We start from the raw sequence: 27564 nt of genomic DNA on the forward strand, positions 1-27564 counted from the left end.
TGTGAATTTTTGTTTGCACACATTTAACATGTTCATCCAGTTTAAGTGAATGCAGCTATATTTTTGAGATCTTGGACAAATACAAATATCTAAGAAATGGTAGTTAAACAAGACGTGGCCAATATATACAGTATATAGGTGGTGAATGCATTGGAGACTACATTAATTAAGAAATATTATTTAAAAAAGTATGAGTTTGCCCAGAATTTAATGTATTAATTTGTCAGATAAAAAGTAAAGCATGGGGGGGGGGGGATGTGCATGTAATTTATTATTCTATGCCCACATTTTCATGTGGACGTATTATGCCGTCGCCCCTCTCCGATTTTGACGAAACTTAAAATATTGGTCAATCTCCCAAAGATCTTGGTTCCTTTCGATATTGGCATGTGTCGAACGATAACTTCATGGATTATGGCCCCTGATTGTACGAAAAATTTTCACCCGATTTTGATGAAACTTGAAATGCATGTTTATAACCCAAAGATCTTGGTTCCTTTCGATATTTGCGCATATCGGATCATACCTTCCTGAATTATGGCCACTGATTGTACGAAAAATCATGTTTTTACAGGCCACGAAATTTGACGCGAACGATACCAATCGGTTACGTGCGGTCGCGCTAGCTCAAAAACACGCGACCGATTTCCTGGTTACGCAAATTGAAATATCGGTTACGTTAACAAATTTCATTAACAGATTTATTCACATTTGATCAATTTTTATACAGGATTAATTTGTGACACGGGTCTAAATTATTTGTATTATAGCACAAACTCCATTCATTCATTCTTGGCATTTCATTTCTCCATTTTACCGGTACTTTGACAGATCACGTATTTTGACACCACGTAGGCTATTGACCAGTTGCAAGCACGTTGATTTAAAAATGCCCCTCACTCCTAATTCTTTAAATGATTAGTTATGCCATAAATTTTGAAAGCGTACCTTTGGATTTTCAAACACAAAATGAGTTTGACTATTTAACATGTCGGCTTTATTTCCAAAGAATTTACTACACGTGTTCCTTTCAGTTTTCACTATAGCCATGCTGTAGTACCAATGACCCGTATGTATGTCGTCAACTTTGACGATAATGTAAACGATTTTACTCTCCAGTCTATTTAAATATTATTTCATGACATCAAACTATTCTGTTTCCTTTTGAGACTTTGTGTATAGAGTGCCGAGGTTTATAATAAATACTGTTTGTCAATCAGTCGCTATACCTATGAGTGAGGCTATTGCATGCTACGTGCTTGGATGAATGATTGCAAGTGACAAGTGTAATACGAAGTACGCATGTAGTCTTCAGTGACCGAAAACAATGTGGTAGCTACCATTCCTGGTTTTTGAAGGTCAGATATAATATAAAAACGAAAATCCATTAGTAATTTTTGAAACCGATTCCCCTCATTATTAAAATGTAGGGATTTAGTGAAGTGGAACATTTTTTTTCTAATGTTATATTGTTTAAATGGGGACACCGTGGGATTAAAGTCATTAACACTTAACCTAATATAATATTAAATATAAAAGAATAAAGTTAGTCAATCAGTCGCTATACCTATGAGTGAGGCTATCGCATGCTACGTGCTTGGATGAATGATTGCAAGTGACAAGTGTAATACGAAGTACGCATGTAGTCTTCAGTGACCGAAAACAATGTGGTAGCTACCATTCCTGGTTTTTGAAGGTCAGATATAATATAAAAACGAAAATCCATTAGTAATTTTTGAAACCGATTCCCCTCATTATTAAAATGTAGGGATTTAGTGAAGTGGAACATTTTTTTTCTAATGTTATATTGTTTAAATGGGGACACCGTGGGATTAAAGTCATTAACACTTAACCTAATATGATATTAAATATAAAAGAATAAAGTTAGTCAAGTTATTTCTTTAAAAAATACATTCACTGCAAGTGGAAATGAATAATAGCACCATTTAAATCTGGATAAAAAATGAAAACAGCGCAACCATTTTATGTAACCAATAGGTTACGCAATGATCATCTGGCGTAACCAAAGAAAATGGTTACGCAGAGCATAAACCCACAACCCTTTTTTCTGGTTACGCCAAAATTTGAAATTTCGTGGCCTGTTTTTAGCTTGTGGTCCCTCTAGAGGTCACAATTATTATCCGATTTAAAAAAGCGTTTGATTATATCTTGGTTTCTTTCGATATACCCACATATCGGATCATAAATTCCTTTATTATGGCCCTTGATTGTACACAAAATCACGTTTTTAGCTTGTGGTCCCTTTAGAGGTCACAATTTTTATCCGATTTAAAAAAAAAAACGTGTGAATATGTCACCGTTACACACTAAGATCTTGGTTCCTTTTGATAATCGCACATATCCGAACGTAACTTCCTGGATTATGGCCCCTGATTGTTCGAAAAATCACATTTTTAGCTTGCGGATTCTCTAAAGGTCACAATTTTTTTTTACGATTTTAAAAACTGTTTAAATATATCACCATTCCACTATAATGAAGGTTGAATTCAAATTTCGGGATAATTGAAATAAAACTGCCCAAGAAAATGGCCGCTCTTTGTACACAAATTGTGTAAAAATATGTAATATGAAGGTTTCAATAAAATAGTTTTTACATTTATTTATTTAAATAGGTTTGAATTTAATATTTCACAAGGAGTAAATGCATTTGATTATAATAGTCATTTAAATCTTATAGGTAAGTGTTTCTTGAATTTGATTATAATAGTCATTTAAATCTTATAGGTAAGTGTTTCTGTTTGAATTTGATTATAATAGTCATTTAAATCTTATAGGTAAGTGTTTCTTGAATTTGATTATAATAGTCATTTAAATCTTATAGGTAAGTGTTTCTGTTTGAATTTGATTATAATAGTCATTTAAATCTTATAGGTAAGTGTTTTTGTTTGAATTTGTAAATCTCAAATAAACAGACTAATTCACTGGTTATTCCCTAATTCAAACAATGCAATTTACATAAAAATTCTTCCAGTTCTCAATAGTGAAGAAAAATATAAATGAAATTTAAATTTAAGAAAACATAACAAAATAAGCATATTTTGCATAACATGTTTTGTAAAGACAAACCATGGGAATTCATAGTTGAAACTAAATGAAGAAAATTAAGTTATATGATTTTTTTTTTGTAGCTACTGCTGGAGTTAATAATCATGTGTGCTTGTGGAACCCATATGTAGTCTCTAAACCTAACGGTGTAAGTATTTTCAGAAGATAGATAATATTTATATATTTGCTTAATGACATGTTCCCTCATGGTTATTTTGTTCATACATTTTATCTGAAAATATACTTTAAACGACAAGAAAATAATAGAAAAGACAAGGATGTGTAAGCCTGATATACTAATTCAGAATAAAGTATTGAATTGGATTGATCTGATCTGATCTGTTATTTCATTTAGTGATGGGACGAACTCTAGTTTTTAAAATAATTCTTATAAACATGTCAAGTTTTTATATTATGCTTTAATAAAGATGTATCTTGTAGGTATTAAGAGGTCATATGGCTGGTGTTATTCAAGTACAGTTTATTAAGAATCGTGGTCAGTTGATCAGCTTTTCTAAAGATAAAGTTTTACGTTTATGGGATGTACAATTACAAGTCTGTATCCAGAGATTAGCAGGCATGTTTCCAAAAGGACCAGAAGGTAAAGTGTATTCCAACTTAATCATTAAATTGACTAATTAATCTGTATCCTCATTAACATACATTGATGTAATCATAGGAAGGATAGCAGTCCAAGGATTTAATCATATACTGCTGATATTGGTTTTTGTATGCCCACATTTTCATGTGGACGTTTATTGTCGTCGCTCCTGTCCGTCCGCCCGTCCGTCTATGTGTCCGTTCACATTTGTTTGTGGCCACTCTACAGGTCACAATTTTTATCCGATTTTGACGAAACTTAAAATATAGGTCTATCTCCCAAAGATCTTGGTTCCTTTCGATATTGGCATGTATCGGACCATAACTTCATGGAGTATTGCCCCTGACTGTACGAAAAATCACATTTTTAGCTTGTGGACACTCGATCTAGAGGTCACAATTTTCATCTGATTTTGATAAAACTTGAAATGAGTGTTTATAACACAATGATTTTGGTTCTTCTTGATATTCCCGCATATTGGATCGTAACTTCCTGAATGATGGCCCTTGATTGTATGAAAAATCACATTTTTAGCTTGTGGTCCCTCTAGAGGTCACAATTATTATCCGATTTAAAAAAGCGTTCAAATATATCAGATCGTAAGCAGAGAGTGAGATAATATAAGAGATAAGAGTGGCTATGAAGACCTGGTTATCTTACCACTGGCTTTATCTATAGACGAAAAAAAATATTCAACGAAGACCTATCATCATCTAACAAAACAAATCATCATATGAAATGGCATACTATATTTTTGAAGTTAAGTCATTTTGAGCTTTGAACATTTTGCTGATCTGTGATTTTTGTTTTCAGTTTATACAACTCTATTTTTTGATGATAGTAGAGATAGAAATGGTAACGAAAGGAATCGTTTATTTACAACATTTAACTATCAAATTACCATGATGGAGATGAAGTTAGAGATCAAAAATCGTGTAGTTAGTCACGATAAACCGGTCATATCAGCTATATATAATACAGTATTTAATCAGGTATTGTCATAGCAACCAAACATAACACAACCAGATATTGTATAACAACCAAAAATTTGATCACATATATAATACAGTTTATAATCACATATTTTGTTAAGTATTATGTAATTAATTTTATTATAGTAGGGGGTCGTCGAGTGATATAACACTTTTAGCATAAATCATAAGGTCTGTGATCTATCTGTTCAATCTCAGTCTTCATATGTGACAAGAATTAGGGTAATCAGTTATTTTATCGTTGTGTATAATCATTTACATGTAATTCATTGATTTTTAAAAAAAATGATTTTTAGGTAGTCAGTGTCTGTCAATCAGGAACCATAATCATGTGGATGATTGATACAGGTCAAAAGGTCAAACAGTTTAACAAAGTTCATGGTAATTCAGAAGTAACATGTATTGCTCAAGATCCTACTGAAACTCGTATTTATACTGGTAGTACAGATGGCACTGTGAAGGTAAATATATAGACTTGTTAATTGATATAATTGTTTTGAGATGTGATCATTGGATTTCAACACCTCTATCTATCTTATTGGTCTTTTGTCAATGCTATTTTAAGTTTCATCCTGCTACGTAAATAACAAGAAACATCCTAATTACTGGAAGGTAAGCAGTACGACAGGAAATCAACACTTTTCGAAATAAATTATCACTGAAAAAAATTGCATGCATGTTCCAATAGAAATGATTTAGATGAAAAGTAATTTAATGGATATATGGATTAATTTATCTGATATATAGTAACTTTCGAAGTAAGAAGTCCAAGTACATACATATGTATGTATCTTCATATACATTATCTACTACATTCTTATAAGTAATTACTGTACCTATAATACTACAGTTTGTTTAAGATCATACGGTCTGTCTTTGAGTCAAGTAACATTGTTGATCCCAAGCTTGTACATGACAAGGAGTAGGCTCAACTGTTCAACCTAATGAGTATCCTCCCACTGCTATATATACCTGAAATAAAATTTACCATATGTTAGTCATGAAATGACCTATTTTGTGTTGAGTAGATGTTAATTCCCATATCTTGCTCTCTCTGTAATAGTACAAATTATTCAAAGAAGTAAATTACAAAATTCTTATATTAAATCATCCTTCAATACCAATTATTGATGGTTTTTATACGCCCACTTTATACGCTTGTGGACGCTCTAGAGGCTAAAGTTAATATCCGATTGACTTTAAATTTATATACAGTGTTTAAGGCCATGAAACGAGGAAGCCTATTGATTTTCAGCGATTTCCGATAATTACTGCCAGAGTTATGGTCTTGATCACTTCAAAAAATCTTGTGGACGCTCTAGAGGCTAAAGTTAATATCCAATTGACGTTAAATTTATACACAGTGTTTAAGGTCATGAGACGAAGAAGCCTATTGATTTTCAGCGATTTCCATTAATTACTGCCAGAGTTATGGCCCTTGATCACTTCAAAAAATCTTGTGGACGCTCTAAAGGCCAAAGTTAATATCTGATTGACTTTAAATTTATACACAGTGTTTAAGGTCATGAGACGAAGAAGCCTATTGATTTTCAGCGATTTCCAATAATTACTGCCAGAGTTTTGGCCTATTGATTTACGATAAGTAATGCCAGAGTTATGGCCCTTGATCACTTTGAAAAATCTTTTGGACACTCTAAAGGCTAAAGTTAATATCCGATTGACTTTAAATTCATACACAGTGTTTAGGGTCATGAGATGAAGTCTATTCATTTTCAGTGATTTTCGATGATTACTGCCAGAGTTATGACCCTTGGTCACTTCAAAAAAATCTTGTGGACGCTCTAGAGGCCAAAGTTAATATCCGATTGTCTTTAAATTTATACACAGTGCTTTAGGTCATGAGACGAAGCAGCCTATTTATTTTCAGCGATTTACGATAAGTACTGCCAGAGTTATGGCCCTTGATCACTTTGAAAAATCTTTTGGACACTCTAAAGGCTAAAGTTAATATCCGATTGACTTTAAATTTATACACAGTGTTTAGGGTCATGAGATGAAGTCTTTCATTTTCAGTGATTTTCGATATTTACTGCCAGAGTTATGGCCCTTGATCACTTTGAAAAATCTTGTGGACGCTCTAGAGGCCAAAGTCAATATCAGGTTGACTTTAAATTTATACAGTGTTTAAGGTCATGAGACAAAGAAGTCTATTCATTTTCAGTGATTTTCGATAATTACTGTCACAGTTATGGCCCTTGATCACTTTGAAAAATCTTGTGACGCTCTAGAGGCTAAAGTTATCATCCGATTGACTTCAGATTGATACACAGAGTTTAAGAGCTTGAGACGAACAAGTATATTGATTTTCAATGAATTTTTATGACTTGAACAGCTAAATCCTTGATATTGAAAACCAAACAAATTCTAATGGTTTTCTGATAATTATGCGACAACACTTGTTGACTGCCCGGACGATTTAGCTGCCGTGGGCGTATGTTTCGTTGCCTGGCAACCTATCTTTTTTTTTGCACACCCTTACCTTCTTCTTCATAATGAAACAAAGATTTTATATGACACAATCTTTTTTGGAAAGCCTAATTGTCTGTACTGTATGATGGTTATGTTTGGTCTGTCTATGTTTTGTTGTGTAATTCTCCTGGATTGTCTGTTAGATTTGATTGATAAACTCCATTCATCTATCTCACTTACTATATGTGGAATCATTTAATGATAATCTATAAAGATATTGATTCTTTACTGACTGCATTTATAATAATATGTAATATTATTGATTGTATATATTCAGCAGTTGTACATGTGAATGATATTCAGCAATCGTATAGATGTGAATGATTTTGTCTTTCAGGTTTGGGATTTTAATGGTCATTGTTATCATGTATTAGAATGTGCTGGAGGTCAACCTGCTGACCTAGGTCAAATATTAATATTAAAGAGATCAGTTATTGTTATTGGTTGGACAAGGTAAGTAGAAAAGATACATTCAAATACATTCTAAAACTGTCTCAAATAAATCAGCTGTAGCTGCACACCTTAAAGCTAACAGACAACACAGCATTAATTGGGCAGATATAAAAATTTTAGAGAGAAATCACGCAAACAAGAAAACAAGACGGATACTAGAAGCTTATGACCCTTTAATTTTAAGTAATAATTAATGCCAGGAACTGTTTCACATCATAAGATATACTATCTTTTAGCCTGATATAATTTAAAAAAAAGTTTTTAAATAAGCAGTGATATGTATACGATGTAACTAGATCCATCATTTATCTTTATGTACATTATGTAATACTATTCCATGTCATAATGCAATGAAGTCCTATTTGAATATCCTAATAATTAAGGTGCTTTTTCACCATTCACTTTATGCTCTTTGATGTACAGAGACATATCTTATGGCTTCACCTAGTAGGTTTTACCCATCATCTATGTTTTCATTAATTCCTCTTTAATCCTTTATCCGCTGTTATTACTATACTATGTGCTATCATAATTAAATCTTAGTATAATTACTTTAATAACCAATTAAGCTAGGGTTTCATGATTGTTAACTTAGGTTTCTCTTATTATTTTTCAATGTACCTATATATAACACTGTCACAATTTTTTTTTCCTCATTTGTAATTTGTATGCTTGATAACGACCAGTGAATTCTTGTCGAAACGTCGTGTGTATAGTGATTGTTATCCATAGAACTGTGTTGTGTTATATTATGTTCAATCACTAAATGCCATTCAAAGATTATAGTTCATATTTAGTTATTTCATCATAGTTACCTTGACAGTACATTTGAAAAACGGACAATACATTGAAGATAAGTAAGAACATGTTCATTTCAGTTCAGTCTTATTTATATGGTTTTGATAAATGCATTTTGTTTCTGCAGTGTTTTTTTTACTTCCGTTTTGATATAGTTATTATTTGTATTATTATAGGTTTATAACAGTGTTTCGAAATACAAGTTTTAAAGATTATCATGTACAGCCATCTGATTGGAAGGGTGGACAGGTTAGAATTATATACATCTTGTTATAATGAATATATGATATAAATAATGACCAGTAATTATCAATACGCTAATGTTCACACAGACTGACACATATCCAGTGTTGTAAGATGTTGTTTATTTGGTATCCAGTTTGACTTGATTTTTTGTGTATGAGACTGGAGTAAAACCACATCAGTTATGTATCTATTTGGTTCCCACTTTTCATATTGAACCTATTTTATGTCAGAGTACAATTGATTTTATCATGTTGGTTCACATTTTTTTTTCTTTGTCTTTATGAAATATTCTTTAAGAGAGGGTTTTGTTAACCCAACTGTTTAATATTAGCGTAACAAATATTTGATTGAAATTTAGTGTTCTATTTCTTATCTATTTACATTTTGTTGTTATTATTATTATATAAGAGTCTATTATATAAGAGCTGTATTGCATGTTTATGCCTGTCTTCATTAGCCCAGTCGGTACAAAAAAGTAGGATGTTAAAACCCCATTTCATGTTATATATGCCTACCATTTTACTTTCAAAAATGTCATGATCGCTTTTTGTTTAGGCTCACACAGAAGATATATTAAATGTTACTTTTATGGGTCCTCACACACTTGCTACTGGATCATATGATGGAGAAATTGTCATCTGGAACACTAACTCAGAGCTAGCTACAAGACATATGAGTCAAAGATCTAAAAGAGAAGTAATCAAATCAAGAAGTAAATCATTCATAACAAATAAAGAGGTAGGTATTGAAGACTTTATATACTAAGCAGCAAAAGAAACGTCAGGTTGGTACACTCAAAGCCATTAAAAGCGCAATGCCAAATTCAAAGTTTATTTACTGCAACAACTTTTAACAAATGTACATAACAATTGACAAAATCGAGATGACAAGCATCTGTGGATAATTTCATGAAAGAATTCACTACAAATGCACAAAACCGAAACGTCAGAGAACCATGAAACAAAGCAGGGTTCAGCTGAAGTCAGTATCGGGTATGTCCACCCTGAGCTCTTATACATGCCTGAAGTCGCCTTGGCATGGACTGTCATAGATGTCTCACTGCACGCTGTGGGATTGTTTGGGCATGCGTGAAGCATATCTCACTGGATCTCATCAGATAAACCAAAACAAAATAGAATTTAATTTTAGTGTGCACAATGTAAATATATAGACAAATTATGTCAAACATAAATTATTCTTTTAATAACCAGAAGAGACTTTGAAAGCACTAATCCCTGTTTTCATTTTCTGCATGCTTTGTAATGGTAACAATATCTTTGGATCTAGTTATAAGGATGCAGAATAGACTGCAGACATTAAATGTAAAAGATCCTTTAAGTATTGGAATTTGAAGAAGAGTAAACAGAAGTGTGTCCGTTGGGTCAAACAACCCCCCCCCCCCATCTAGTCTTAATATCATCATCTTATTCCATAAATGGGTAATGACATTTGAAGATTTCTTATGAAATGTGATATACATGAATTTATAAAAAAATCAAGAATTTGGTAAATAAAATGCTATGATATATATTAGAACTATAACAACCTATAATTGACAATATAATTTTGACATTATTTTGTTTATTTAAAGCCATCAACATTAAGTGTGGTTGGTGAAGAAACAGAAGGTGTAAGACCTACTACAGGACATAGTAAATCTCGAGCTTTATCTAGAGTTAGTGAAGGTAGTAATGATGAACAGGTAAATATCTTTTTTTATATTGTGTTTTAAACATTGTTAAATTATTCACACAGGAAGGTATTCGAATGATCAATTTTTTTCTTTTCTCTGTAGTTTATAGGACTACAATCTATATAAGTCAAGAATTCAGTCCCATAATTGTATGTGAGAAAGTATGGTGGCCTTAAGCAGTGGAATCACTTGTTTAATACAAGTGATAAACAACATTGTGTGGGACTTCAATTGCATCATGTTAATCCTACAATGAACTAGTTGTAATACTCAATCCAAAATTCGCCTATTTAACAAAATGACTTTATTTTATATAGAATGAGTTTGGCTGGGCCATTTGTAAGTTATTATTCCTTGCATCAAGGAAAGCTAACTCTGCCAGTCGTGGGGCCAATCTAGTGTCTTGTGGTGGCAATGGCTGGGTAAGATTCTGGAATGCTAATCATGGTACACTGTTAGCTGAGTTTGTGGCACATAAGCATGGTAAGTTGATTACTATAAATAAATCCAAAAGTTTTCATAAAATTGTTAATGTAGTATATGACATTCATAATATGAACAATATAAATTATTTCTATGGCATTTAGTAATTGAACTGGAAATACACAAGACAGATTTATATGGAATACAATTACTGTTTATTACTGAGCGACATTTCAACTAGGCTTCTCTGGTCTTTTTCAAGGAAATGTATGAATAATATGTGATTAAACATCTCTGGGGGAATGTAGTGCTTCCACAAAAAAACAAATAACCTTTATCACTTGTATCAAGAAAATAGATGAAACTAATATTATATAGCAGCATATTTTGCATGAGCATTCAATGAACACACTGGAAACCGCTACAATGTCTCTGCAACAGATTGACTTTGCTCATAATTTTATAGAACATGCCTAATCTGATAGTAACAAACTCAAAATATGTCCATTCAGATTCTATTTCTGCTGATCTGCGACGATCAACATGTGATAAAATACCTTTTAAAAAATCAAATCTCCATTATGATATTTGTTTATCCTGTTTTGTTGTAGCTGGTAGCATTAAAATGGCTACTGATAAGAATAATCAGTATTTAGCAACTGGTGATGTAGATGGTAATATTAAAGTATGGGAGATCATTGAATATTGTTTACATGAATCAGAGGAACTCCTTAAAACACCACCTAGTAAGTATTAAACTAAACATTTAAATCATATAAGTACTTTTGATATCTGGGAAGTTCATGTATTTAAGACCAGATCCTACTGTGACAGGCTACTGTTAAAGATTTTGCTATGCTGCGATATGTAATGCTTTCCTGCCAAATGACTAGGGGTGGGCGATATAACCGGTATACCGGTGTATTGCGATTCAAACTTGCCAATACATCATATCGTGATACATGTCCAAGAACCGGTTCAGTCAATACGATTGGCAACTTCCATAATAATCATCGGAATATTCCGTGAGATTGTCAATTTTATTGAAAACTTGAGAATTTCCTTAATAATATTACACACTAATAGTTGCGAGAATGTCATTTGGTCATTTAAGAAATAAAACTATGCTTTATTTATGGCTAAACCATGTAAATTAAAAAAAGATAGTCTCGTTCATCTTTCGTTGTCCCGTAAACAAACCAAAATGGCGGGCGTCGAAGCAGATGCCGATTTTACAAAAGTGGCCAATACTAAAGCAAAAGCTGGTATCTGGAAACATTTCAGTTTGAAGAAAATGAAAACAGATGGGCGTTTAATGTTGAATGTTGCATTATGCAATAAATGTAACGCGAAAGTGAGTTATTCCGGTGTGGACAACAAATTGAAACACACACACAAGGCGACACCATTGATCATTGAATGACATTTAATCATTGATAGATATTATTCTGCAATGTACTCATTGTACTATCAGTCTGTTAGACTGTCACTCCCAGTGTCACATTGGACATTTTTTCAAAGATTACTTATTGTTGAAAGAAAGAAATAAACACATGGGTTTTGTGGATATCTTGTTCTTGTAGTTGACTAGTTGTACAATAGAGGAATTGCATGTTCAAAGACCTTCACATGAGTTTCAGTGTTGCTATGAGATACATTTAAGGCTGTACTTTTGCAATAAATCTGGAGTTAACACTTTCACAATATATTGCAATATGTATTGCAATACGACAAATCGTATCGCAATATATTGCAATACGATTTTTTTGGCAATACCCACCCCTACAAATGACCATTATCTATTAGAGGACGAGCCAGATTGGCTAATTCTGTTTTTTCAACCAATTACAGCCTAGTTTTCCTCAATGTTTGATATCAGTGTCTCAAAATGAAATGTGAAACTGTTTTATCTGACATGTAACTGAGCTGGTTGTCATTACTCTTGCGATCAATTTATTTTGACAAGTATCAATTAAAGGGGAGTCTTTGCTTATTATTCACATAGATAAAATATTTGGTTGTATTATTGTATTTACAAATGTAGATGAAATCATTATTATATATTCTTTATGATTACAGAATTAGTATCAGAATTTCAACCACATATAGATATGATCAACACACTGGAGATCTGTGAGAGAAATGAACGCCTGCTAGTTATATCAGCTTCCTGTGATTGTAGTGTTGCAGTTTGGGATGTATATGGAAATAAAATTGGAATATTTGGACAGGTCTGTTGTTATGCTAGTAAGAGAATTAAGAGATTAAAAAGATAATCTGTGAATTAAGTATAATATATCATGATAGATTGGGTCATTCCTTGTCAAGTGTACCAAATTTCGGAAAGTTGGGAACATGACCCTCTCCAAAAAAATTATAAAATATATATGTTATAGTATATGGCCTTAAGCTAACAAATCCTAAGTTAAGCCTTTCTAGGTCGAAAACTCGCTGAGATATGGCCATTTGAAATTAGGTTACTGAAACAGATCATAAATTTCGTAAAATTTTTTCAGGTTTTTGGGTGCTTTAAACTAACATTTCTAATAGGAGTAGAACTCTCTAACTTTGTAATCTAAGACAACTTTTGGTGTGCGATTCACACAATTAGTGCCATCAGGTGGCAAAATGTGGAACAAATCTCATTTTTCAGGATTTCAACAGCCTCTGGCAAAGTCACTATTGTATACACAACCTCCAAAATTGGCATAGTTAATGTAAGTTTTTCTTTTATCAATTTACAAAAGATTCTGAGTAGATCAGATGTATACTTTTCCAAATATTCAGTCTCAAAATTCAATGCACACTGAAAGCATACAAAATATACCGATTTCTCCTTCATTTTTGGCCATGTGGGACACAGGTTAAAGTCCATCTTGTGTATATTTTTATTTGATGGCTTATTTTTTTAATTGGCACTTAAAATCTGTGCGGTGACTATTATCAAAATTGTTGACTTTTCATGTTGATTTTGAAATTAGGTCTAAATGACCTATACACCTCAAATGTGTCTATTTAGAGTAAATGTTTGTGTAGATTACGAATATGCAATTATTTTGGATCTACTTTGTATTGTTCTAATTTTATTTTGCCTCCCAAATGAGAATAAAATGGTTATTGTGCATCACAAATTGGAATATTGGGCTTTGACAATCAGATTAAAATTACTTCTGAAAGACTTAGGCCCCTCATATTTGTCATTTTTGACTTATTCTGGCTACAGGGATTATCGTTTCTGTTTAATTTTGTTGCTTCCATAAACAGGGGAAAACTTGTTTTGTTTGCTTAGAAAGTTGAAGGCCTACTCTTATATAGATGTACTATCACTAGATGCCTTAAAACTACAGGCCCCAATTCTTAACGCATGGTTTTGAAACTTTGCATACTTACTCTTTATACCCTTCGGATGTTTCCTATTGTTTTTGGTGCGTGCCCAACCCTCAGGGTCAGAGACACACCCATTTTTTCATTGTGTGTTTTGCCTACAGACCCCTATTGCAATTCTTAATGGATCGTCTTGAAAACTTGTCATATATATTCCATATACCCAAAGGATAACTGTTATTATTTTTGGTGCATGCCCGACCCACAGGGGCACAGCAACCCCTGATTTTTGTGTTATTGTCCACAGACTGCAATTCTGAACTTCAAAAGAACGGCGACTATTGATTTTGGTGCATGCCCGACTCCCAGGGGCAGTGTCACGTTCCTGGATGATCCATTCAGAATTGCAGCCCCTAGGCAATAAACATAAAAAATGGGTGTTGCTGTACATCCAAAATGATTACATATTTGTAATCTACACAAAAAGTCACTCTAAATAGACACGTTTGAGGAGTATAACGTCATTTAGAAGTTATTCTAAAATCAACGTGAAAAGTCAACAATTTTGATAATAGCCATTAAAACTTCATCACCGCACAGATTTCAAGTGGAAGCCATCAAATACACAAGATGGGCTTTAATGTATGTTATAGTGTAGGGTAAATGAAGTTTTGTTATCAAACTTTTTCAGAATTTTAACCTCGGTCCCACATGGCCAAAATTGAAGGTGAAAATGGGTGTATTTTGTACATTTTCAGTGTGCATTAAATTTTGGACTGAATATTTGGAAAAGTACATGTTTATATATATATATCACATCGACTTAGAATCTTTTGTAAATTGATAAAAGACCAATTGACATTAACTATGCCAATTTTGGAGTTTGTGTATACAATAGTGATTTTGCCAGAAGCTGTGGATATCCTAAAAATAAAAGTGAATAGTTCATTTGTTCCACATTTTGCCATTCGACATTGAGTGTGATACTGAATTCGTAATCTACTCCAAAAGTTGTATTAGATTACAAAATTAGAGAGTTCAACATTCATTAGAAATGTGAGTTTAAATCAACTGAAAACCTAAAAAAAATTACTGAATTTATGATCCGTTTCAGCACCCTAATTTCAAATGGCCATATCTCAGCAAGTTTTTGACCTAGAGAGGAGGGGGTCATGTTCCTTCCCACCATTAGTCCAGTTGATATGGAATGACCCAGATGTTAGTTATTTGGGGGGTGGGGGTTGTTGTTCTACATTGACATCTGCCATATTTTCTTTGAATGAGGTGATCTGATTAATCTATATGGACTAATTTAAACTATGCGACTGTAGAAATCCAATAATTTTTTTATGATTCTCAATGAATTTGAACAATTTGCCTACAATAGTTTGAAACTAAAAGGGGTCACGGTGGCTAAGTGGGTAAGCTGTTAATCCGCTTCCTCTTATAGATATCTAACTCCCTCAAAATATCAAATGTGCACTGTGAGTTTGCACACAGGAACTCATTTATCAAAAGACAATAATGAACAAATGTAGATTTAGTTAATTATTAACAAACTTTCTAAACATTATTTTTCAACTAACTGCTTACCTTGGCAAATCCCTTCTGGTCTTCTAACTGTAACAATTTCAGGAAATACTGATCCTACTAATCAGAAACTATTTTTGTATCTCTTCTGTTAGCAATTTGGGTGAAACACTTTATCCCTGATATTATTTTCAAATTCGTCGTAGCGTTACATGGAAATGATTGGTCTGAGATTCGCCAATCATAGCCATAACCTTTTCATTTCCGTCTTTTTTCAGCCACTCCCTGCAGCAATGATCCTAAATTTAATGTATGTATTTAATGTATTTAAGACTTGTGAACCTTCATCCTCATTGATTTAATGTGAATAATACATTTCATGTTAGTTTTGTTATTGCACTGAGGGCTGACATGTTGGTATCTAGAAGCACCCCATTGGTCGAATCATGTCACATGACCATTTTAATCAACAAGGAACCTCTCAAAACACTCTATTTTGTTTGATTGTGGTTCGATATGGAGTGCGAAATTTAAAAGTGACTTTTATCAAAACTGCGGGGTATTTCTCTAACAACTTTGATTTTTGAAATGAGAATGCTATAATTGACACATTTTTTCACTAAAATGTTAAATTGCTTTTTGGTCGAGCCAAAGTGGCAAGATATTCGATGTCAGCTGCTGGCCTAACCCCATTTCATTTCATTTCATTTTGAAACTAAACATTAAATACAGAAGTTCTTGCTTAAACAACAGAACTGAGTAGTAGTGACATTTAAGTTTGAATTTGTTTTAGGAAGAACATTGGAAAGTTGAACCATATTCACCAGAAGAACTAGAAGAAAGAATAGACACACCAGTAAGAAAATTGTTTTTAACGTTTTAAAAATATATATTTCAATAATTATCTTCCATAATTTGATTTTGATATAGAATTTATATTAACTATCATAATTTATTAAGTAAGGAATGGTGGTTGATTTTCTTTAGTTTTAATTATGTTATCAGGAATGTTATTGTGTCCACATATATAATTACATGGTTCACAATTCTATTGAATACAATTACTGGCTATTTATTTTCAAACACTAATAAAATATAAATGTGATGAGACATGTAAATACAATACTTGGTTAAGCTGACCAACCAGAAACAGCCCTCTGATAACCTTGAAGGAAACTTAACTTGATAAGAAAGTAAGATTGATATATAATATTATTAGTTATTTATATATTAAATATATTGTAGAAAGAAGATGAAAATAAAGAAGTGATAATGGATGTAGAAAGAAACAGTGATTGGTCACCTGATGAACAAGCTATAGATAATCCACAAGAATACAGAATTAACTCATGGAGTAAAACTTTCCTAGGTGAGTCATTAATACATACACTCGACTTGAATTCTATTCTTTAAATACCAAGAAGATTGACATTTGAATAACGCTGAAATATCTGTTGACAAATCATACACCAACCTGATAAGCAAGTATCACCTCTGTTGATGCATCATACTTGATTACCATGGAAAAAAAACAAATTATAAACCATTTATTAATAGATTTCTGTAGAACAATATTTGGTTTATATAGAGTAAAAGAATTAATTTGTGTTTTACAGTTTTCTGATCAGTAACCCAGATATGTTTGTTGCTCTTGCTCGTGTAACTCAATAAATTATAACACATAGGGGATGCTCACTTGTCAATCCAGAATGTCAAGAATTAACAGGACTGCAATCGAGTGAGGTGGAATTCAGCCCGGTCACAGTTCTGTCAATCCCGACAACAGCGGTGGTATGAGTAGAATCGTGTCGTAATTAAACACAACGAATGTTTCAGCTGTCATGGTTGATTGAAATCTTTTCTTAGGCAGTTGGCGCATGCATTCTAGCCTGAAATATCCCTTTTCTCTCTCAAATGTCACTATTTTTGGAGTTGAGAGAATTCTATTCTGGAACATTTAGGTAATCGAATATCCCCAAAGTTTGGGAGACTAATGGGAGATAACTCTTGTGGAAATTCAAATTATATTAAGAATTCATTTATTTGTTATATTCTCTTTATTTTTGGAATGTTTCAAGTGTTTGTATGTTTTGATTTGTAGGAAGTTACAGAAAACATTTTTTCAGTACTAAAATTATGTAATAAATAATTTTAAACAATGAGGCTCGCATATGATGTAGTTTTAAGTCTCATGAAATGTGTTTTTTGAAGACTATCACTAAAGGGGGGTAATCTGATTTAAAATATAACCACAATAGAGATTAGTGTATTGTTGATAGTTATGAAAACAATTCACTAATTATTATAAGGCCATTAATCAATCAATTGACAATCAAAACACAGAGTAAACTATTATTGATTTTGTCTATAGAATTTTCAATTATAAATTTATATTACTAAGGTAAAGATTATCAAGAATTAAGAGTGTGTAAAAGAGAAAGACGTCAGCCTAGTACTATACCCAATCTACCCTATTTACACTGGGAGAAAACTGGACAACCACCAGCAGGTCCTTATTCTGTAAGTTTATTTACTTCACATAAAGCACTTTCAGATAATTTATTTTTTTATTTCAGGATTAGTAAACAAACATTTCGTAATCAAATGACTCTGATGAGAATTTATCATTTTTCCTAATATTGTTGAGAGAACATCCAGGTTTAGTCAAAATCATCTATGTCTGTTTGAGGCTATATTGTTTAACCTGCATTTTAGTCAAAAATTGTAAGAGAGGTATTATAAATATTATGATAGCCAACCCTCTATGGAAATTATCAAGGTTTTTCTTGTCATCTGCTTTCTCTAATTTGTCACAAAAAAGTCTATTATTGAATCTCTAAAAAAGGTATGTACCTGAGGTTCCTTGTAAATAATTCCAATGCTACAAAAAATCATGTTTCCAGTCATTGTTTTCTATTTTTTGCTGGCGAGCTGAAGAAAGCTCTTCTTAATTTGCTAAAATGAAAAATAGCTATCTTAAACATTCTCTACCAGTTTGGACAAGGTGAGGGATTTTGAATATGCAGTGTTATATCATAACAAGAAGAGCAATTCCATTCATTGATAAGGCAGGGGTACTTAGAGTACAAGATTCAGAGTCTATATAACCAGGATTTCATTCTATACACCATTATACAGTCACTTTTGAACATTGGTCAATGATATTGTAGCAGCCCCGACAAGGGCGGTCTCGCCTCTAAAGAAGGAAAATACGATTTTCGTTAACGAAAAAAAAAAAGTGAAACTTTATTCCAGGTTCACTTGGCTATCAAATATTGAACATGCACTTGGAAATATAACTTGGTAGATCCTTCTTAGGCTTTCCTTCCGGTGGCTTTGAATTTAGGACTAGCGATCAGAATAGTATACAAAAATGATAGCTATTTAATTGGGGGAAATTGTGTAATTTATGAAAATATATTTATGATTTACTTTTTATGTTATTTTGGGAAAATTTACTTTACTTTAAAATAATCATGGAATGTGCCCTTTTAAGACCAGGTTCTAAGAACTGGTGAGGGAGGAGTTAGTGCTCTTTGACTCTAACCAGACAAGTGCCAACGAGTGAATGCCAGTGGAAAGACTGGGGGGGCCTTATATACTCTAGCTTTAGGTGTCACGTGATTGTCTCGACCAATCAGATCACGTAAAAAGGGGACGTATTTCGGCTAGGAAGAATCTACTTTACAATACTGGTACATGAAATGTAATCATTATTAATGAACAGATAACTTTTGAGGAGGCAATAAGTTGACAATTCAAATTATATAGCTAATCTGACTTATATACAACTCTTAGAATACTAATGGATGTACAAAATAATAATGAAATTAATGTAATAACAATACGTCCTTGGCTACATCTCTATTACGTCCCACGACGTTACCGTGAATGAGCATTACACCTCAAATACAAAAGACTAATTTTAACATGGTAGAACTCAATATCGCTATATACAACCGTTACAAATCATGCGAGGAATAACATGCTCCATCCGATTTCAATAAAGATGAAAATGTAAATTAACGAATAATTATATCATTAGCACAGTCGCCATTGCCAAGATGATCACGGCGTATGAATTTCCTACTCAAGGCCTTGCTTGCACAGAACGTAATATTTAATCTAAACACAATAGATTTAACTGAGCCTGGATAAGATTATCTAATCATCCTTTATACTTTATTAGCGATCATTTCTTAAACATTTATTTATTGTTTGTGATAACTAGAAATAAGAAGTATTTGTGTACCCATTATCGACATCGCGCTAACAACCGTGTTTGAAAATGGAGGCTTCGCCAAACCCTCGTAAAAAACGAGATAAACTTTTAAGGAATTACTCTGTGAATCACGATTATAACCGTTCGTGGATATAACAGTGAACATATGTGAAGGTAAGGTAAATTACTGATATTTAATTGACACGTTTAATGTGACTGAAACGACGATACGTATCAAAATTCATCGAGTAAACGACGTGTTGTTCAGTGGACACAAATACTAGAAATGTCTTCACTCGTTATAGGTATTAACTAACTCTAAATTTAGACAACACATGATGGCATTTCACACGATTAATAGCTTACGTTACTCAACAATCAATATTACTTATGCTAATCATTGTTTCTATAAAATTTATCATTACAATCACTGTAAACAATCACCGATTACATACGTTATCTTAAAGAAACGAAAGGCATCCCCATGTTACTATAATTAGACTATCGGAACTAAACTGACTGTCAAATTCTGAACATACTGCCGATCCGACTTAGGCAAAGGAAAAATGCGGGAATTAGATCAAATGGACGAAAATGCGATTTACGCGCAGAAATTTAATAGGAAAAACGTGCAGGATCGAAGGGTCCAAACTATTTTATCCGAGTTGAGCGAAGATCCGACTTATGCGAGGTTTACTGTATTAACTTTATTCTCTACAGCATTACTATGACGGACAGACGGTGGGTGATGACAATGTATGATCACATTTCAATGTGGGCGTATAAAAAATAGACAAGTGCTTATGATGATATGGAATGAAGAAGGGTTTAAAGTCTAGTCAATATTTTCTTAAAAAAAGGATTGAACAGTGGCTACCGTTATGGACAAGTTGACCCAGAATTGATTTTGATTATGTTAACTTTGATGTTATATTTGAGCAGTCTGTTTGTTAAGGCTGGTATTTCATTAAATAACTGAGATATGAACATGTTGAAGTGAATGATTTATTACCTGATATCACCCCGACTAAATTGGGTTTTAACTTAAGTATTGTTTGTATTTGGACCAAATAGATATTTGAATATGTACTTAGTCCATGCATGTATTATTTAGTAGGATGACCCAATAACAGGGTCATTGTTGACTATGAGAGAGCAAACATAAAATATGAAAGTTGTATGTACTTGAATCCAGTGTTGACTAGATAGTTAACATCAATTTTACCCAAATACCTGTCATGATTAATTGAAACTTGCAAAAACAGCTTTGCCATAAAAATGATTATGCCGATTATATAATACCATTAAATACTAAATTATACCAAGTGCCTTTGACTTTATTGTGATCAAGAGCTTATTAAGAATGTTTATTCCAATTATACAAACTAGCCTGAACTCATTGATGCCTGATTGATACTCGATCCACTTGCATAAAAAAATAAAACTAATACTTTTTTTTATATGAAACTAATGAGCCAATATATTTGGAGTTATCCTCTAGTGGTATTTTTATACACCCACATTTTCATGTGGACGTAACTTGTCGTTGCTCTTGTCCGTCCGTCCACAATTTGTTTGTGGACACTGCACAGGTCACAATTTTTATCCGATTTTTAACCCATGTCAACCGCTCGGACGATTTAGCTGCTGTGGTAGTATGTTTTGTTGCCTGGCAACCTATCTTTAAAATAATGTAGCCTTGGTTCTGAATGAAGAAATACTGTTGATAGGCCTATGTATGTGGAGGAACCAAAATAAAATGAACATGAGCCGATTCAAAACATTGCGTACATGAGCACGACAAATACCAATTTGGCAGACAATTCGTTGTCAGTAGCGTGCCAAAAGTAGCGAAAAATTAATAAAGAACTTGTTGTCACGAATTCGTAAATTGTTTATTACTGCTAAAATAATGTATCCTTGATTCCAATTGAAGAAATACAAACGTTTTGATGTCCATGAGTGCTATGTCATTTGTCCTTTTTTATAATAATGTCAATGAGCAGACGAATTCTGAAAGGGGGAAAAACTCTGAATTATTTAGCCTACACATTCGGGTATCTCCAATCTAGCGAATTCCATGATATGGCGATTATTGTTTCAAACTCAAAGTATTGTTTAAATGAGGGCGAATTTATTTTAACATATTTTTTAAATGTTACATTAATACTTTGAAGTAATTAAAGTGACCGATGTATTGTATTATTATATATACAAAGGATTAACTCACAGAAAACATTGATTCGATTCCTACGCATGAAAAATAGACGAAGAGAATGATAAACGATAGTAGCCTACCACTATCGATAGTGCTTTTTTTGGCATGTCTAATCGATACTATTGATTCATATCCATATTTTACCCAGCTCTACCGATGATACAGTAATACTTTCAATAGGGCTACATGCCAATTTTTTATATTTTTCAGAATAAACAATCGTACTAAAAATGGTATGATAAGAATTTTATTTTTCCCTCTTAACTGTAAGAATAAGGATGCATTATTTTTGTTAAAGTTAAAAAAAAATTATTGAACGTCTAGCGTGATGTGATAATCAGGCCTGTAACAACATTTTAACTGAGTAAAAAGACCTGCAATAAACAGATTTACATATTACATATTAAAACCTCCTAAATAAGCTGATATCATAATTCATGACTTGGCCTTGGTTTTTCAATTTTTGGCCTTGTATCAAGGTTGCACTTTGGCCTATCGTAAGCCAAAGTTGGCCTTCGGTCGAAAAAACAAATTTCGAACCCTGGTTGTACGATTTACTAGTCTGGTATTCACATAGTTTATGTTCAGTGGGCATTAAACCCCATTTCTATTTCTCTCTCTAGAATATGATTTCCAATCACAGAGTTATAATTTCAAACAACTCCATTACAATACATACATAATTTAGTAACCTCTGTTATTATTTTTATAGGCCTACATTGAAATGTGGTCGTATAAAGTTAATCTCCGATTGACTTTAAATTTATACATAGTGTTTAAGGTCATAAGACAAAGAAGTCTATTGATTTTCAGCCAGAGTTATGGCCCTTGATCACTTTGAAAAATCTTGTGGGCGCTCTAAAGACCAAAGTTATCATCTGATTGACATTAGATTGATACACAGAGTTTAAGGTCTTGAGACGAACAACTGTATTGATTTTCAATGAATTTTGATAACTTGAACAGCCAAATTCATGATATTAAATGTTTCGTATGCTAAACATTAGCATGGGGCAGAACTAAAAGCCAAAAAAATTCTAATGATTTTCTGATAATTACTTAAAGATGGGTTCCCAGAAAAGTATTTATTGGGTGGTTATTTCTAATAAAAGTATGGCAATTTTGGTATATATGGAAAGTAGAGATATCCAATCTTACTAGAAAAATACTGGATTCCCCGAAAAACACTCATGGAGCGTATACAAGACAAAAATGTAAGGCTTCCCCTAATTGACAGCCCAACAATTAGGAATTTCTGCACGCGTGATGTTAAAGGTCACACGCAAACATTGAGTGCTTGATGTACAAGTTGATAAACTTTATGAAGAGTTAGACGTACAACACTTTCTGAGATAAAAATGACAGAAAAAGACGTGGGTAGTGGATAATCCGAGAATTTAATTAGGATTTGATATTTGTAATAAGTAGTAAGCGATTAAAGACAACATCGTCTTATGAATGCAATGAATTCTCCTCTGACTTCCAAGAGAGGTAAGTCATGTGACGTAAACATGACCTGGTTTGATCGAATTTTTATAGTAGGTCATTCCTTCGCAATTACAATGTTTGAGAAGGATTTGAAGCAAAATTATGACAAATTCATTAGTTTGAATATGTTTTTAGTCCATTTATACCATTGAATCACCCAGTTTGTACGCGGGCCTGTATCTTTAATGAGTTGTTACCCTTAACCAGATTTTAGTGTATTATAAATGTTTCATTACCGACAATAGAAAAATATGCGACAACTCTTGTTGACTGCTCGTACGACTTAGCTGCTGTGGGTGTATGTTTCGTTGCCTGTCAAGCTATCTTTTATTGACACATGTACTACACTTTTCTCCACATAATTTATTATTTTCGCCAAGTTAGGGTGAAATGGGCTCCGTTCCAATTTTGTTTCCAGCGCACATCTCAACTATTTCAGGAATACGTTAAAAAAAATTAAATTATGAAATGTTATAAGGCGATCTATTGAACTTAAAGACCATGTAAGATCAAAAATCTAAATTGCATGTATGTATAGCCCATGGTTACTATATCAACTTTACGGCAAGTTCACACCAATCTGATTAAAATTAAGTCCGCTGTTAACGTTTAAGTATCCGACCTTAATCCTGTTGATTGGCTGGTGACGTCATAGGCACTACACATAGGATATACATTATCTATACAATATCTCACTGTCTGTACAATATAGCACTATCAATACACACGGCAACTGGACAAGCATCTATTGAAGGTCCAATTACCACGTAATCACCGAATTATCGTCTTTCATTGGTATAGATTAGATATTTGTGATTGGAATATTTTAGAGTGAATTTAAAATGCCGTATCATGCCGTAGATCAATTTAAGCTGCCTTTGTTTAACTAGGCCATGTGTCAAATGAAGATGACTCAAGAAATTAGCGCATTTACCGGTAATTTGGATAACCCTGTAATACTTGATATCCCAAACTTAAGTACAGAAATACAAATGGTGCCAGTCATTTGTCGATACATTCATTATCTAGTATATATAATAATAATAGCCATTTCTATACATAAAGAACAACTACAGTGAATATGGAATTTTCCGATGAATATGCATAACATGTACAATAGATCGCACTCATTTCTTTGCCAATCAACGCTTGGTATCTTATTATCATGTTCCGTTCCGTGTACTACGGGTATAGTAATTGAGGTTAAACTACGCCGCGAAAATTGCACGGCATCATTCGTGGAGTTCCTGGTGCCGTTTGGTCAATGCAATTGTAAAATACTTTTATTATAAAGAAGATAACCGATGTTAGACATTATAACCTAATCGTATCAAAAACGTTAATCCATCCATCAATTAAATGTTGTTTAAACTCCAATCAACAAATAATACGAGGCTACTTGATTACAAAAACACCGGTGAGCAATAATTATTGGGTATATAGTAATTTTAAACAACTTATTAGTAAAACTTAATTATTCTATACAATTAATGTGTGTGTGTATGATTCTACCATTAGTTCGTTCGTGAGGTAGACGTTCCACTTAGAGTGATGTCTTTGATCTGGCCGGCGTATAAAAGGATAATTACCTAATCAACCTTCTTAATCCCACTAACACTCACTGCTAACACCAACGTGTAAATTAATTTATGACCCATGCCTGTATAACTTTTATAGTCGGATTGATTAATTAATGACAGATATTAACGACACTACACTTTATGTGGAAAAGCGAAGTTCTCGCAGTAAAAGCCACACAGCTGGACCCGTAAATTATTTACGTATTAAAAGTGTTCGTCCAATAAGTTCCATATTGTAAAAAATTAATTAAGAGTTCAAGACTACAAAGTTTAAAAGTAGTAGGCACTCTAAATTGGATCTTACTGTAAATTAAAATAAATTACAAAACAAATTATTCCGTAGTCAATTGTTTTATTTAATTAGGGGGATTAAGTAATCCTTCAGGCGTTAAAGAATACACACGCCGGCTGTATATAGGTAATTAAGGAATAAACATTCGGTCACTGTGACGTCACTGGCGTCTGAGGGGATTAAGAGTGTTTTCGATAATTGGCAAAGTCGTTTTTACGGAAGGTCTATTTTTACAACTTTGAGTGAAGATAATTGAATTAATTTCAACCAGATTGGCGTGAACTTGCCGTAAAGTGGATTTAGTAACCATTGGCTGCACCTATCTCAAAGTTTCCAAGCCCATCTTATGTGCACTTTAAGAAATTTTACTTGTTGCATATTCAATCCCAGTAGAAATTAAAACATATTTCACTCATATTAAAGGAGCTAAATCGCTAATATTTTGGACCTAGAAATTGGCACAAATGGGTCGCAAGACATATAATAATGTAATATGAATTTATATAAACTGTTTTACATTCAATCGTGTCTGTTTTACTGTGAATTGTCATCAGTTATGTTCGGCGAAATACGCCAGAAGTCCCAACCGCAAGTCAATTTCTAGCGTCCGGTTATTCCAGTCAACACCGATATTATTTATTGCTCTCCAAATAAGAATATGATATCATCCATTGACATGACTTGTGGAATATGTGTAGCCTCATTCTTTGAGCACCTTGTTACAAATGGCGCTGAAACGCATTATGGTACACGATTCGTGTACCAATGGTAAAATGTTTATTTTGTCTTAAATATTGGATATCAGAAGCCCATCTTTTCCAGGTAAGATCATAACACCAATGCTGATTTAAATTGTAAAAAAATTCGTGTTTTCAATGTCGAAGATTTTGGATGATATTGAGTTACGGACTTAGCTACTTTAAAAGTGTTTTCTGACCATTAGAATTCTGCAAAATCTTCACCCAAAGTACAGGAAATGATGGCATTTCATGGACTCTAGATTTAAAAAAATGTTCAATTATCGACTACTTCACATCAGCGGTGGGCAGGGGTTTGATTGTGTTCCCCCAAGACTCAAGTATAGGGCCAAGTACTGAGCATTGTGAAATAGAGCAGCTTGTACAACAAAGTTAACAGCGACAATTTCAAATTTAAAGAAACTTAGTTTAATTTTGACTTTGCACACTACTGCTTCATATTAAAACAGTTTTTATTCATTTCATACATTTGTAAATAATTAAATTTTTGATGGTATTTCCATATCAATTGATATTTGAATAGCCATATGTGAATTGTGGTATGTTCATCGGGTGTTTTTTTTCCAATAAGATGACTGGAAACTAGAAACATTTTGTAAACATTTCAGCTGGATAAACGGTTGACAATCTGTAAAAAACAGATTTTCTCAGATTAAAGTCTTTGTGTCTGGCACATTTCTAGTTAATATGTTGTATACAAGTAACATTATATACATATTCTTTAAATACCTAGTATCAATGATGTTGGTAAGAATCAAATCACTTTATTCATTATTGTCCACATTAGGCCTTGGGGTAAACTACAGTTTGACTCCTAAATATAACAGGAGAAGAGCTACTCCTGTTTTCAATTGTCTTTCTTTTTCTGTTACGTTTTGAATGTGTGGGTGTGGCATAGGTGAAGCAAGCTAGCTTTTGTTTTCTCATCATGTCAGGTATTCTTCAGTGCGAAGGGAGCCCAAGGAAACCTGTTGATCTGGGAGCCAGAGCTATCAGGTCTGCCCCTGCAAGGCTCTATTTGGACTATGTAATATCATTTTAGGAACAAAGGGTTGTTTCAATTTAGCAATGGCATGCTGTGATCTTAATTATGTTTAATCAAAATGACACTTTGTACAAAATACATGAGGTAAAATAACTAAGTGGAATTTACCAGACTTGATGTCAATAGCTAGTTTTACAAATATTTAAATATATATTGTTTACATAGCAAATTAACATCTACAAATTAGGCAGAAATACATGTACCATGTATAGTTCTGGCATCAAGTTAACCAATCAGGGCATATTTAACTTTAAAAATACAGAGATACGTGTTTAGAAATCAGAGACCCTTGAGAATTCTTAGGAAGACTAATGTAATGTGAGACAAAGAAGCCTATTGTTTTTA

At 32.9% G+C, this 27564-nt stretch overlaps 2 protein-coding genes across 3 annotated transcripts in view; one reads left to right on the forward strand and one right to left on the reverse strand.

Annotated features, from left to right (window-relative positions):
- Positions 1-2867: 2867 nt before the first annotated feature.
- The window catches only part of LOC126814884 (WD repeat-containing protein 49), a 59056-nt gene continuing 34359 nt past the window's right edge, over positions 2868-27564 (forward strand). Inside the window, exons 1-15 of the mRNA XM_050540321.1 lie at positions 2868-2892; positions 3150-3214; positions 3508-3667; positions 4481-4659; positions 4956-5120; positions 7487-7602; positions 8577-8649; positions 9202-9384; positions 10238-10348; positions 10657-10822; positions 11374-11508; positions 12842-12993; positions 16410-16472; positions 16862-16985; positions 18018-18136. Coding sequence (XP_050396278.1) covers positions 3523-3667; positions 4481-4659; positions 4956-5120; positions 7487-7602; positions 8577-8649; positions 9202-9384; positions 10238-10348; positions 10657-10822; positions 11374-11508; positions 12842-12993; positions 16410-16472; positions 16862-16985; positions 18018-18136 — 1731 coding nt within the window. The 5' untranslated portion in view covers positions 2868-2892; positions 3150-3214; positions 3508-3522. The remainder of the gene's footprint in view (positions 2893-3149; positions 3215-3507; positions 3668-4480; positions 4660-4955; positions 5121-7486; positions 7603-8576; positions 8650-9201; positions 9385-10237; positions 10349-10656; positions 10823-11373; positions 11509-12841; positions 12994-16409; positions 16473-16861; positions 16986-18017; positions 18137-27564) is intronic.
- The window catches only part of LOC126814889 (uncharacterized), a 51040-nt gene continuing 29008 nt past the window's right edge, over positions 5533-27564 (reverse strand). The window contains exon 3 of one of the 2 annotated variants that reach the window (XR_007677786.2): positions 5533-5631. The gene's annotated coding sequence lies outside the window, so the exon portion shown is untranslated. Of the gene's footprint in view, positions 5632-26687; positions 26803-27564 lie in introns of those variants that run through there. The other variant, XR_007677787.2, reaches the window with a different exon arrangement.

This window comes from Patella vulgata, chromosome 3 (genome assembly GCF_932274485.2).
Source record: "Patella vulgata chromosome 3, xgPatVulg1.2, whole genome shotgun sequence".
Lineage (NCBI taxonomy): Eukaryota > Metazoa > Mollusca > Gastropoda > Patellidae > Patella > Patella vulgata.